The 15,071-nt window shown below is 42.0% G+C and overlaps 1 protein-coding gene across 2 annotated transcripts in view; it reads left to right on the forward strand.

Annotated features, from left to right (window-relative positions):
- ITPK1 (inositol-tetrakisphosphate 1-kinase) overlaps positions 1–15,071 on the forward strand; it is a 129,804-nt gene that overhangs the window by 29,513 nt on the left and 85,220 nt on the right. For both annotated transcript variants that reach the window (XM_054161897.1, XM_054161898.1), the window contains exon 3: positions 3,566–3,590. In XM_054161897.1, the coding sequence (XP_054017872.1) occupies positions 3,566–3,590 (25 nt within the window). The remainder of the gene's footprint in view (positions 1–3,565; positions 3,591–15,071) is intronic.

Genomic DNA, 15,071 nt, shown 5'->3' on the forward strand with positions numbered 1-15,071 from the left:
CAGCCCAAAAGAACATAGGATGTACTTTTCTTACTAGCTTTTTAAGCACTGTAAGAGGAAGTAGGGGCTAGTCCATGGCTCTGCCAGACTCCCAGAGCAGTTAATCCAGCTACTGTCTCATCTACATAGAGTGTCCTTTGCAGACAGCCCCTTGCAGAGAATTGCTTTGTGGCCCACAGCCTGCTTCAGTCCTGTAAGCTCAATTCTTGAGACTCTTAAGAGTTTCTTGTTTGTAGGATCAGCTTTCTTTCCATGCCTGTGCCTAAGCCCTTTCACATGTGATGTGAGGCAGTTGCAGTGGTTGGATGGTGTTGTAGTCTTGGTTGCATAAGGGATGTCTTGCTGCTCTGAGCCTGCAGCTGTGACCTGCCTGTCTGAAAAGCTTGGAGTCGTGGATTTAGGAAATCTTTGCAGCAGAGTATCAGCAAATGCCAGAACTGAGGTGTATGGTGGTTTGACATCCTGCTGTTTGAATACTTTTTGTTTTTAAAATAACTCATTCAAAAGAAAAAAAGTTTGGTGGAATATTTTCCCAAATGAACTAATCCTCAAAAGATGCATATTTCTATGGTTTAGAGTCCCCTCATTTTCCCTCTAAAAAGTTCTCATGTTTTGGGTATCCAAAGGGGACCCCCCACCCTCCCCCCTTTCTGAGAAAGGGGAAGACCCATGATAAAAGCCAGCCTTGGTAATTGTTTCCTCCTTCCCATAGCTTTTTAAGCATGTGTGACATCATACCCAACAGCAAGCACCCTTTCTCTCCCTGTTCATGTCTCACTTATTCCCTTCTACTGAGGCAGTACAGTCTGTTTCAATAAGTCCCAGTAAATTTGCAAAGCCCATTTTGGGAGGATTATAGAAAACCTTTGGACAGACTTTCTCAAGTGGGTTTGGCAACCAGCTTGCAAGCGTTTTTCTTCAAAGCAGAACAAAACTTATTCAGAGTGTATGCAGGCATGGCAAGAAATGCAGCCTTTGCCATGAAGCCTCTATTCTTCCAGGGGCTGTGGAGCAGGCCTTTCTGAAGTCTGGTGTATTTCAACTGCAGTTTTGAGTTGCTGTGTTTACTCCAGGGCAGACGCATCTAAAACGGAGCTGGTTTAGTTATTTTAAGTTTTTAGTTTACAATACTTGGAATGTTTCTGAGTAGGCTGCTGCCCTAATTTGACAAAAAAAAATAATAATAGGCATTCCTCACCTAATATTTCTTATTTATCTTTCTTAGCTATGTGAAAATCATGGTTTCAACAGTTTGGCTATTAACTCTTTCCTTACCATATTAATATTTTCTTCTCGAAACACAGTTGCAGTGCATCTTGCCGGCTTCAGGTGATGGTCTGCAACGATGCCTCCCATACTGTAATGGTAACATGTTAATTACCCTCCACTTACAGGCCACTGTTATCTGCAAGAGGGCTTTGAAATTCACTGCAAGAGGTGCTTGATTTAATTTTCCTTTTCATTTCCCTGCTGAGCAACCATGAGCTCTGTGTTATGGCTCTGCAGTGCATGCTGCTTCTAGGTCAGAGAAACTCCAGACTGGTAAAGTGAAAGAAGGGAGCAATTTGCGTCGTAGATGCTGATTGATCGCCTGTCCCTTTGGACATCCTTGTAATGGCTGTCCAAAGAAAAGACTTACTGTATTGGGTGGAAAACTGGAGGAGCCATTGTGTATTCAGCAGTGTGCAGCAGTTGCAACTATGGACAACAACACAGACGCTCTTAGATTCGAAAAGCGTTGAGGGCAGAGTTAGGCGGTCCTGCTCCGTGACCCCCCCAAAAAAAGGGATCTTTGATTTTCAAATACAGGGTTAGTGGGAATGAGGAAGACAGATTCCTGTCTTGTACATGCTGAGGCCTTTGATTTTTTAAGTTAAAGTTCCCATTTCTTTGAAGTGAGAAGGTTTTAACATACCTAAATAGCCTGCATATATTGGGAGGGTACATATATGGAGCAGGGGTGGCTGGGCTTTCTATCAGGGATTCAGTTCTGCAGAAATGGTTTGTTTTGCTTGATAACTTGTCAAATGCAGTGACTGAGCATTGTCTGGTTGCATATACCTGAATCTCAGCTCTCATACCAGCAGAGTAGATGACTATCTCTACAGATCTATTGAAATTGGCTCTACCAATTGCATTTCTCTGCTCTTTGATGTATAATTAGTAGGTCTTTCCAGTCTTTTATCCCTGGCATTTCAGTATCTCTATAACTATTTCCCATGTGGCCAAAGCAGTGTTCAGAGGCTTGGGCCTTTCTGACAAACCCTAAGTATTTGAATTCTGATCATGCAGGAGCCAGGCTGATTACAGGTCTGTGAACTGAAGTACAAGGGTGGCTCTAAAGCATGGAACATAGCACACTCTGGTGTCCGCGTATGCAGACTCCCCACCATCTAGAACAGGCTATCACAGTACACTGTGTTTATCTGCCTGGTCACATAGATGGGTGTGTGTACCTTTCTACCTAAAGGAAACCATAGTGCTGGGTCTGACAGAGTCCCATCCCAGCCTGTAGCTTCATGCTTGCTCAAGCTGGGACAGTGAAACATGCTTGCTTTATGGGATGAATCTGTATGTGGTTGCTTGCATTGCTACTTGGATATTTTATTATATTTGGATAGTTTTCTTTGGGCACAGCTACATGATGTGGGGGTTGTTAGATCCATCTGACACAGTACAATACCAATTGCTAGGTGGAATGTTCAGTAATTGTGGGTTTGAGGTGCTTCTTCTAGAATGGATCAACTGTCTCGAGCAGTGAATCTTTAGTGATATACCTGCAATGGATTTGCAGAGGGATGATACATCTGGGCAGGGCGCTCCAGCTGCAGGACAGTCTCTTGTGTTCTGGACCTGCCCTGTGCCTGTACTCTTCCTTAGTCTCCTTCCCTGCTCTGTTTGCAGGGCTAGTCTGCAGAGCCAGCCTGGGTATCTTTGTGCTTGTGATGAAGACAAGCCATGGGACAGTGTAAAAGTTTCTTGGCAAGGATTTCAAGCGGAGAACAACTGATGCAAGTGACTGTGTATGTGTAGCTCTGTGAAGCAGTCACTACAGTGATGGGGGTAGAACAAGGCAGTAATTAAGACGACAAATGGCTTCAAGCTGCTGTGTTCATTCTTCCTGACATTTGCACGTGTATCTTTGGATAAAAATCAAAGATCTATCGGGCATGTGGAATGTGCTGTGGTGCAATTCATACGCTCTGAAGGCAGATGACAAAGTAAGAGCAAAGTAGAAATGACTCAAATCGAGGTTTTCAATCCCTGACATTACCCACTTCCTACCTCTGCTCACGTGGCAGCTCTATTGGTCCCAGTGGTGCAGCTGCTTAGTATGCATCTTGGGTCACTTCTGAGGCCATGATCCAGAGGCTGCTGAAGTGCTTGCTGGGTGGAGAATGGAACTGAGCATGTGTTTACCTGAATTTGAATCAGATTCTTTAGTGCAGAATTTAATTGTTTGCATTCTAGTATGCAGTCAACCCTTTTCCAGTAATGTTTGTTTTGAATTGCCCCTCACATTTACAACATTAACCCTTCCTTTTTTTTGTTTGTTCTTTTACAGGAAAAGAGGAGTAGAAGTAGTACAGGTGAGTAAAAACTATATTTGATTTCCCCTCCAGTCTATTTTCTTGTATAGAAGGTTTCCTTATTTTAGATTCTATACATTAGATGTCAACATAACCTGGGCTTAATTGTTTTTCTTCATTTTCCATTCAATTCCCTGCTATGGATACTTTTTCAAAAGAGAATCCCTCTTTTATGAAGCATGTGTTGAGCCCTTCTGGCCTTAACAGGTGCCCTGTTGAAAGTAAGAATGCAGTTAGGCTTTTCCTGTCTCTGTTAGTTTTAGATCTGATAGGTACATTTCCCTGTGTTTGTTGCACTCATGGATGGTCAGGCTTGACAGCAACAGGAGCTGGCCTTCAGCAAATAATATGGCAGAAGGAATGTTCTTGCAACACAGTGAGCAAAGAAACAATACTAATGTGCCTTCAAGTTGTAGCCCGTATAGAGGAAGTTGTTTGCGATGTTTGTTCTTTCCCAGATCTGAATGGTCATACTTCACACAAGACATTACTTAAAGGATGATGGCAACTTGGGAAAGGAATCATGTTACCTTGACAGCTGTAACACAGAGCACTATACCTCCAGAAGATCAAAGGGCAAGCATGCCCTTTCCTTCTGGCTGTTTGTCATAGGTTTCACTTGCTGATGCTTATCTAGTTCTTGTTTCACACTCTGAGATGGTCAGAGGGAACACCTCACATTTGTTTCTCCTATCTCAGTAGCAGAGATGAAACTGCCTCAGTAGAGAGTATGGAAGAGAGAGGAAGAAAACCAGGTGTTAAGTGGAGTTGAAAGGTGCTTTGTAACACCAGCAGGGAGTAGGAGACAAGCAACCCCCCAAACCAACAACACAAAAACCCCAAAACAAAGCAGCCTCCCAGCCTACCCCTCCCCCCCCCCCGAAAAACCCAGGCCATATTATTTTAAAGAATCCACTCTCAGAGAAGGCTTTAAAATTTCTAGTTAAACTGGAGAATATGCTCTTTCAGCTCTATGTTTGAAAACTGCATGGCATTACAAGGGAAAAGGGCAGATACTTTACTGGCCGTGTTTAATCTTTCACCATTGCACCATCATCTTCCTTACTTATACCTCCTACTGCTCAGAGCTAAGGAGCAGCTTCTTTCATCAGCTGTGATAATAGCATCTCCAGCTTGATGAACACAAGCCAGCATTTACAAAGCACAGCTTCCCAAACAGCACAGAGAGGAAGCTACCCTGTATTTGTGTTGCTGTCTAGGGAAAATGATTAAAATAATGTTGCAATGTATTGCAAAAGTGTCTGTATTTGTCATTTATGCCTTGCATCTGCACTGCACTTTTCAGCAGCAAGGTGCTCATAATGAGATGAATTCATGATACACTGATTAGCTTGAGCAGAGGGCCAGTTCTGTTGTCAGTGGTGCATTGAAGTTACTGTCCTTCCACAGGCTACTTGTTAGCCTTCTGATGTTTGCGTAGCTTAATGATTGGAAAGGATTTAGTCATTGGAACATCATTTTGGGGAACATTTGTACAGAACTGGAAAGGACTTTGTATATAAGTATTTAATTGTCTTGAATTTCCCAGCACATTTGAGATACCAGATTTGACCTGTACTGGCAATTTGTGCCCCAGAGGCACACTTCTAACAGACACCACTGCTCTGCTACAGTAAGATGGATGCCTGTGTGGGATCACCCTTCGCCTATCACCTGTGTGTTGCTTCATACATCCTGATGCATCTACTTGTAGCCAGTAGGACATTTATCAGAAATGGGATCTTCATCCATCCAGCATTACTAGAAAGCTTTGCTATGAGTCACCTTGCATGATTTGTCCCACGAACCCTTCTTCTAGTTGGAGGATGTCTCAGTTTTGGACAGAGCTTATTTGACAGAGGGAATTGTGTTTTCCTGTGTTCAGCAGCAGCATATCTTTGATTTGTTTCTCCTTCTCCTCCCCTAAAGAATCTATTCTGTTCAAGAGGAACTAGCTCCTACACCTGCCAAGAGACAGAAAGCTCAAAATACAGAAGTACACAGGCTGTTTATTTTCTTCTTTACATAATTTTTGTTTTCTGAATGCAGATGTGCTTTCCTGTAGTAAGTAGTGAGTTGGCAGGTAAGGCTCAGTTACTGGCTTCCAGACAGTACTGGTGTGTGCTGACTTCTGTGAACAGACACCAGATTATTCTTTTCCAAATATGTTTCACAGGAGCAGGAAAGAATTTTCTGGTGTTAAAGGGGAAGTCTTCAAATAAGCACTTGTGACTTCTGTTTCCTTCCCATAGTGAGGAATTGGGATGGTCTTCTATTCCTTACCTAAACTGATGAAATCCTCTTATTTTGCCTTCTTAAAGTTAATTGCACTGTACTGATTATCAACGGGCTGCTGCTAGACAGCAATTAACATTCTGTGACTTAAGTTCTGTGTTTTGTCTTGCCTCAGACTTTCAGTTCCAGCTGAAAGAGTGGTTCCAGCTTTCTGTTTTTATTGAGTGGGGAAACATGTGCATCCTCCAAAGAGAAATAATGGAAGAATAGGACTGGCAGTGAGATGCTAAGCAGGCATGCTCCTTTATCCAGCAGTAAGACATTACTCAAACAACACACTGAAAACAAAGAACCTCTCAACTTGTGTGGAGATAAGTAATTGAGGTTTTTAGAAACGCTGATTGAATTCTAACTTAATGAGAGTTCACTGTGAACTAAATGCACAGGAGATGAAATGTGTGACATTATATAGTACAATTGGTTCACATCCATCAAGCTATCTGTCTTGAAAGACAGTACAGTAGATGAATTAAATAAAAAACTTTAAAGGTTATGAACTTTCCAAAGGCAATGTGAGTGAGTCTGTATCCAAACGTTTGGGAGCATGAATGGGTTAGCTCATTCCTGTGTTTCCAGTGAGCAGCGCGTAATAGCCTATTTAAGATCTGGCAGTGGTTTTGATTTAGATTTGCTTTCTGCAACTAAAATCTGTCAGTGAGGCAGCTGCACACCAATCTTATACTGCAGGAAAAAAACAAAAGTCTCCCTGGCTTTTAAATATGGCCTCTAATAGAATACCATGCATACCTGTTACCTTGTGGCAGGTCATTTCCTTAGCTTTTTGTAAGGAGTGCTTGTTTTGTGCCCCATGAGGTATGGAAGCTTTCTTGTTGAGTTTTGTAGGAGGGAAGACTGAAGGATGTGTCCAAGCTCCTCTAGGGAACCTGTTGCTGTACCAGCGCCGTGCTGTTGGGAGCTGTTCTGGCAAACCAAAGCAGCGGGAGTTCCAGCTGCAGCTGTCTCAGAACGGGTGTGGGGCCAGCTGCCCAGTGTTGGGGCTTTCTCGTGCTGAATGTAGGGCACAAAGGGAAGGAAAGAGCAATTTAAGGTGATCAGCAGACCTGGTGTTGCTGGCTTTCTTCCAGTGAAGGGCAAAATCGATTCAGCTGCGTTTAAAGTACTCTGAATGTAATGCATTTGTGGTTACTGCATCTGTTACATACCTCCTCTTTCTTGCCAGCTCTTCCTACCCCTTACAGCTGCCTGCTGAGCTGGAGTTCTTGAGCTGGTGGCTAGAGGGAAAGGTGGAGATGTTCTGAACAGGTGACAAACATGACCAAAGCCTATCTGCTGTAGCCTGCAGGCAGTTACTGGGCAGGTAGTGGCTGAAAAGGCTGAGGCAGAGAGGCTTTTGTTCTGGTATTGGAGCAACTTGCCAGTTAATGCTTAAACTGAAACATTTCTGAATACATTTTTTTACTACTCTTTCAAGAGAAAAGCTGCCTTTTTTTGCAGTGGTACAAGGTAAAACTGTTTCAGATATTTTCTTAACAAAAGCTTGGGTTTGTTCAATTTCATCTCTCCATCCCCAAAATTAGCATAGGGGCAAATTTAGAATTGAAAATAGTCAGTTCTTCTGTAGTCATTTAAGTGTATGTTGGCTAGGGTGAGAGAGAATATCCCCAGCTACCTTGTTTTTCAGGAAAAAGCTGTTTGGCTTAGTTTGAAGAATGTAAGATTGAAAACATATGCAGTGAAGTGGAAATCATCAGAAGTACCTTTGATGGGGACATGCATTTATTTTTGTTTCACAAGCTATGCAAATCCAGAATAATTAGCTGCAGCCCTTTGGCTCCTGACAAATTGCCAGTTTGGTCTTTGTGTGACAAAGTTTGGAGCCTTCGTATTTCTCGTGACTTCAAAGCTGTTTCAGGCATTTCCATACTCAACCTTTCCAAGAGCTCTAGCTTGCATTTTTTTCTTTTAAAATAGTGAAGATTTCCTATTTTCAGTGGGTATTTTTGCTTCCAATGAGCACTAATGCTTTCTTTTATGTCAGAAAGATGGTCTTGTCAGTTGGCTATAAAAGTGGGATTAGTCATTGTATTTCAAGCTGCACATTTTTTAATAGCAGTGGGATATGGAGGATAACATGTTTTCTGATGTGGAACAGCTGATTATAGTAGTTACAATGGTCTCAGCTGCCTGTTTTGTTTTTGCTTTTCCCCCAACTCTCTGGGAATTGAGATATTTGAAATCTTTTACTTTGGAGAAGAGAACTGTGTTTTGAGCAATGAGTTTTACTGAAGCCCATGAAGGAGAATGGAGAGTTCCTTCCCTCCCTTTCTTACCCTTCAAAGTAAAATAGTAATGACAACAATTTCCACTAATTGTTGCCAGGGAACTGTTGTTTTCTTGAAATGTGGAAAAGTTTATTTCCACATTAGGTATTAATGGAATAGGCTTGGAGCAGCAGTGTTCTAACTGAGAACTGAAGATACGTTATAAAATATGTATCCAATAGCATATACAGAAAGATGTGACTGGAAAGCATCCAAAGCAAGCAGCATTGTTGAGATGTTGGAGAGCTGGCTCTCTTGTACATGGAGAAGAATGTTTATTTTCACATGTGTAGCAGGTTCTCAGTGAAGTGCACGTTCTCCTGAGAACAGCAGTCTGCTTTGCCTTTAGAGCATTTTTGGAAGTGATGCTGCAGAAGCCCTCTAGCCCTCCTCAGTCTGTATTGTGTTAGATACTTTGTTCTGATGGAAAATGAGGAGCTGCTGGTTAAAATTGAAAAGGCAGTTTTGTTTGTTAATGCTAGTGCTACACAGAGTGTGCTAAGTATGCAGTTGAGTCTTCCAAAAAGTGTAGTGATCTCAGCGTCAAACCCAGAAATGGCAGGACCATGGAAGAACGAATCTCAAGCAGAATCCTCTCTCTGATCCTTCTCAGGAAGGAAGATCCCTCTGTGTGAGAACTTGGTACCAGCAGCAACATTGCCCCAGGAATGAAGCATAGGCTCCAGTGTGGGGAGAGATGGTTTTGGCATGCTGCTATATATTGCATCAGCAAACTGGTCAGTTAGGTACAGCCTGGCCCTTTCTGGTCCAGTGGGGAAGAAGAATAAATACACATCTGTTGAGGCAAGGAATGAAGAGAAAACTGCAGAATATTTTCACCATGTGGATTAAGCAGATTAGATAAATAAACACTTAAAAATTAGAGTAAACCAAACAAATCAAAATACATTTAGATCTGATTTATTTTCACTCTTGGTGAGTTAATAAGAGAACAATGAAGAAAGTTTTTGTGCCTCAGAATCTCATACTGACTTGGTTTGACAGCTTTCTTTTGATTGTGTATCCCAGTGACCTAGGAGAGGTGTGGGCTCTGCAGTCACTTGCTGAAGTCACCTGGGTCACTGAAAACATTACCAAGAATTTAGGAATCTGTAACCAATGTGTAAGAAACTTCTAGCAGATATAAGTTTGTTCTGCTCTGGACCATGGAGCCAGCTCTGCCCAGCTTTTGTCTTCTCTGGCCTCCTCGTTACATAGTGATAAGTCAGTGACACCTAACAGAGCTAAAGAGTGGGAGTTGGGATGTCCTGGGTAGACATCCAGTCCCTGTGGGACCTCTCTCAAAGATTTTTGATGACTGTAATGGGACTGAGACTGCAGTGGGGAGTTGCCTTATTTTTTCACTTGCTGCAGGCACTTCAAACAACTCCCTTACAAATTCTGCCTCTGTTTCCTATGTGAAGGTAATATTCCACACAGTGGAATTCCTTTAAGTTGCTTTGAGATATCTGGGTGGAGGAGATACAGAGTAAGATGAGTTTGTGAAGGAAAATGGACTATTAATAGGGGCTGGTAATTTCTGAAGATTGCCCTGTATAATATTCTTTCAGTCATCAGCATGTAAGTAGCTTCCCAGATACTTCTGTGAACCACAGCGCTTCATAAATTCTCCTCAAGAAATAGTATGGTTAAAAATAAGACCCTGACACAAATGCTGGGGGCTAAAACTCAATGTTTGCTGCCTTCTGCCTAGGAATATTTTGCAGCATACAATCCCAATCTTTTCCCAAAATGGAAATTAGATACTGGTTTTATTAATCACAGCTTTTGCAGTGGTGCCTATGGGCCAACAAAGACCAGGTTTTCATTTGGGGCTGCATTAAACAACGGGATTATTTGTCTCGCTGGTGCAGGCATTGTGATATGGTATCAAGGCAGGGCAAATGGAGTTCGGAGATGTGACTTGGGAAACACCTTATTTTAAAATCAATCCATCTCATTTGCAGTTTGGTGAAACTGTGAGGTCTGTGTTGAAGTACAAATATACATGTAGCCCTTTTGACCTTTTCTGAAGACTTCTTCTTGGAGTAGGAAGAATGGGGAGTTAACATGATGCCATGCCAAGGGTGATTGTACCCCGAATACTGAGGTGTCCTCTCCCAGCTGAATACCCCATCCTTTGTTTTGGGGATGAAATTGTGCAATTCTCTGCTCAGGCAGAGCTGCAAGCTCATTCCTGTGATAGCAGTTACAACCTTGTCTTCAACCTTGGAGTCCTGTTCCATAGGGACATGTATGGTCCTTTGGGAGCTATGACAGCTCCAGCTCACCTTGCTTGCTTTGAACCAAATCTTTATGGAGAGATTATCATCAGAACAGTAAAGGGGTTGTATGCCTTGCCTTTCTCAGTGAGAATGCTGGTAGGTCTGAACTTCCAGAGGACTCTGTGGAAGATCAGTGGAATCTAGGGAAGTCTTTTTATATGTTGTTGACTCTACCTCTCTCTAGCTTTTGCAAAAGTTACTCCTTTGATCTGAGCTGTGACCTGAAATAATTGTCTCTGGAGATCATTGCATGCTTATTTGCTCTTCTGACCCTTCACAATTAAAGAAGATAAATGTGTTCATGTTGCAAAACCTAGTGCTTAAGACGTCAGGCCCTCAAGTTTCTCAGTTTTTCCTGTATTTGGTCTTTAGCCTTAAGTTAGAGAAACCTCAAGCACATGTGTTTAAGCTGTGCCTATATAAAACAGGGTACATTCAGACACAGTAAAAGCTGGAAATGTTTTCCAGAACCCTAATGTCTTTGTGGAATTATAGCAGAAGAAAGCAGAGTGGCTTCAACTTAATCAGAAAATACCCCCACACCTCCCCTTTTTTTCCCCTTCTCCTTTCCTCTAAGGTGCAGTGTATTTGAAGAATTATGCCTTTTGCTGGAAGGAATATTTATTATTCGCTTTAACTCTGCCTTTCTAGTGAAAGCAAGACTTTTCTTTGGCAAGTGTAGACCTCTTTTTGCTGTATGTTCAAAGGTAGGCAGATCAGACAGGAAGGGTTTCTGCAGATGCTGTAGATGTTTTCTGTGCCTTTAGTTGTGTGGGTTTTTTTCAGTATCTGTCATGGTGACCTAGCATATCAATGGAAAACACTCGAGGGCTTTTGGACAGTTTATATTTAATCATTGTCTTTGTCTAGTGTTTGAGAATATTTACTGCTAAAGGTCATTTTGCACTGACAGCAAAAGTAGTGCATTAGTAACTTAAGGTGGGAATTTTTAAATATAGGATTTCAGTCTGAGGAAGAAAGAAGAGAGCCAAGAGAAATATAGATGATTTCAAGCATAGTTTGTCCAAAGTAAGTTAGAAGTAGGTTATCAAAAATGTGTATTTCTTTAACATAAAGTGAAATTTGTGGAAAAATTGAGAGCTGTGGTATGCTAATTTTATTTTGATTTTTTTTTTCATCCCTATTCCCTCACATGACTTGTCAAAAAAAGAAGACTGCTGCTGCAACTTCCTAGCTGAGATTAGTGTGATTCACTGGTGGCAAGGGTGGGCTACCCATGGTTAATAAAACATCAAAACAGGTATTGCTTATCTAAGGGTCTGATCTGCCCTAAGCATTCTCTTAGAATCATAGAGTGGTCTGGGTTGTAAGGGACCTCCGAAAGTCATCTAGTCCAACCTCCTCAGCAGTAAGCAGGGGCATCCTCAACTAGATCAGGTTGCCCAAAGCCCTTTCGAGCCTCACCTTGAGTATGTCCAAGGATGGGACCTCAACTACCTCCCTGAGCAACCTGTTCCAGTGTTCCACTACCCTCATGGTAAAGAATTAGTTCCTAAAACAAGCATGTGGTCAAGTTGGAAAGCACTTTTCAGAGAGATGTCCGAAAGCAGGAGTTAACTTTCCTCCCATAGACTGGTGGGGAGCCTGGAGACAAGCCCACTCTGGCAGATGCATGTGGATATATCATTGTTGCTCAGATCTGGGGATGATACTGTTAATATGTTTAAAGACATCGTGGTACTGGCATGGTAATGAGTGTATAAATCCCAAAGCCAGATGAACCACAAAAGCCACTGAGCTGTGCAGGTAGTACTGCAAGGCAGTTTCATTCATGGTAGTCGCAGCCTGTCCTTTTCTGCTTCTGCTGTGGCTCACCCGTCTGTGGAGCACTGTGGTTTGTTCCTAGGAGGCTCTGTATCCAGGTGTGCATTCTATGATGCAGCTGTGCATTAAAAACAAAGCAAACCCAAGCCTGCCTGCATGGATTCATCCCTGGAATGGTGATGCTGTAGGATATTTTATTTTAATTGTTCTTACGTTAACATTATTTTTGTAAAGGAGTTGAAAGAGTTAATTGTTGCTCATAGTATAGATTAATAAAAGCATATCAGGAGAGCTTGTCTGTAGTTTAGCTTGAAGTTTGCTTTTTCACCTGTAGAATCCTAAGGCAAAGCTGTCAATTAACTGTCTATTCAGATATCTGATGTTTCAGTCACCACCCTAAATCTAACGGTGGGTGCTGTTCCTTTCAAAAATGGCTCGGTGGAGGCTGAGTGGAAGAGCAGAAACTATACCTATATACAAACCGCTTCTGTGATTGCTAAGCAAAGGACTTGCTGTTCTTTGGCTGTTGTTTTTTCAACCTGAGATTGCTTCAATAAATTATAAGGTGCCTCCTTAATTTCCCAACTGACAAACAGTTCTCTGAGCGAAAGGGGACGCTGTATCTAGTTTAAAGTTGCTATGTGTGTTAACTTCTACATATATGGTGTTTTTATTTGAGTATTTGTTGTAAGGTGGGTATTGAATAGTTAGTGAAGACCTTTTGTATGTTGGGTTGTTTTTTTCCCCCCCTAGTTATTCCTCCTGGTCCCTTGCCAAAGTGCAGACAAATTATTTACAGTGTTTTGACAGAATGATCTGGAGATGGGATTAAAAAGATCCCATTGGGACTGAGCTAATATCGTAAGAGACTGAGATGTAAGAGAACAACTGTTACAGTGACATTTTGGATTGACTTTGTAAAATATAAAAATACCTTTTAGCTGAATTTTTTTTTAAAGTAAATGGTTGATGCAAGTTAAGAGATTCTTTTACTCAAAGGTCTTGAAACTCTTTTCTTGTACAAGAAGCTTTGTTGCACAACTCCACTGCCCTGTAACCGCAGCAGCATAGTTACTGTGTTAAAACTGTTCATTGACTTCACTGATGGCAAAGATTAGAGGACAAACTCATTGCAGTCTATATACCTTGATTGCAGAGAGATCATTTGTACTTTAGGTTAGTTTGAAAATGCTATTTGCTGTGATCCAGATGAGCTTATCTTGTAGTACTCTTTTCTTTGTGGTAGCATCCTTAAGTGGCTGAAAAAAAGAACGGCAGCTATCGTTATATATAACCTGCTTTCCATATATGCTTGTAAATATATAGCTTTTTGCTCTTCGTCTGAGTTAGCTGTGGTTTCTTACTCTGTGGAGGCGGGAGAGCTAGCCCTCTCTCAACCCTACCACATTTTATTGGCTGCCCAACTCGGGGTTGCTGACAAATTAGTTTGATTTATTGCTTGCTTATAGTCGACGAGCAAAACAATGAAGGTGTTTTGGCTTTTTGAGCGTCTGTTCTTCTCGGTCTTGGTGTATTGATCTACAAGTATTGCCTGGGTATGATTATCGATAAGATAGGTAAATATATAATGCAAAAATTATATTGTGTGATTAAGTACAAGATTCGGCTTCTGTATGATCAGTGCCTGGAATTCTTTTATGTAAAAAGTACAGGAATGTTACATCTAGCACACTCCCTATTGAGATAAAGGAGTTTAAGATTCCGATCGGTGAAAGGGTAATTTTAAGTGATGGCTGGGATCCAAAGCTTGATTTTCTCGATGTGTGTAGTCCTGCTATCGGTGATGATTAATGTGTATTTGTTGGTAGCACTGTACCGGGAGAAAAAAGTGTCCAGGCATGTTTTGTTATAAAACGGAGGGTTAAGAGACGAAAACGCCACCCTAGCTCTGTTTCAGGAACATCCAGTGAGGATGATAATGGAGAATCTGTGTGTCAGTTAAAGATAAAGCTAAAAAGTCAATCGGCAAGGCAGCTCTGAATAGCAATGGTGATGATTCTGGCAGAGCAGCTAGGGGCTACAGTAGCCCCAAACATGGCGGCTCCTGTGTCCCAAGGCGCCACCATTAACGAGGCAAAGTCATTTCCTCCTTCTTCCATGGCAGGAGCGGAAGCGTCCTCCAAGCAACTAATCTGTCTCAAGCTTATCAGCTTCTGATAATAAGGCAGCTGAAACCCAAACACAGCTCCAGTAAAGCAAGTAGCGTTTTAACAACAAGGAAGGGTAAGACTAAAGCTGATTCAGGAGCTGACGGGATGCACAGCAAGGTTCTTCTGCTGGGGAGGAATAGAAAATCTGTCTTAAAAATATAGCTGAGTTATTGAGATCATCAGAGGATCGAGATGCATCTCTTGGTAGGACAGCAGCTAGTGGTGGTGCTTCTCAGCTTAAAGGGATCTTTGAGAGGTTGTTTGGGACCACAAGTTGAGGAACAGGAGGCAGAAGGAGCAAGAACAAGATGACATAACCGACTGCTCTTCACCACGTGAGGAGCTTAGAAATGTAGAGAAAAGACTATCTCAGAGCAGATAAGGAGCCAGTTCTCGCTTGGCTTGGTAGATGCTATGATACAGGTGCTCCCAGCTCTAATGGTTGGAGACAAGTCAGCAGCCCAGCTAGGAACTCTCTCAAGGATAATGGAATAGATAGACATCTAGGCAAGGCTCTCGGTAAGGTTAATCTGTGGATACGCCTTCTAATGGCGGTTCTCATGAGATACCCTTCCCGAGATGATCTTCCATGGAATCCTAAGCCCTGGACTACCATAGATGAGGGAATTAAGCGTCTGAGAGAATTTGCTGTTAGAGAGGTAC

Source organism: Dryobates pubescens, chromosome 5, assembly GCF_014839835.1.
Source record: "Dryobates pubescens isolate bDryPub1 chromosome 5, bDryPub1.pri, whole genome shotgun sequence".
Lineage (NCBI taxonomy): Eukaryota > Metazoa > Chordata > Aves > Piciformes > Picidae > Dryobates > Dryobates pubescens.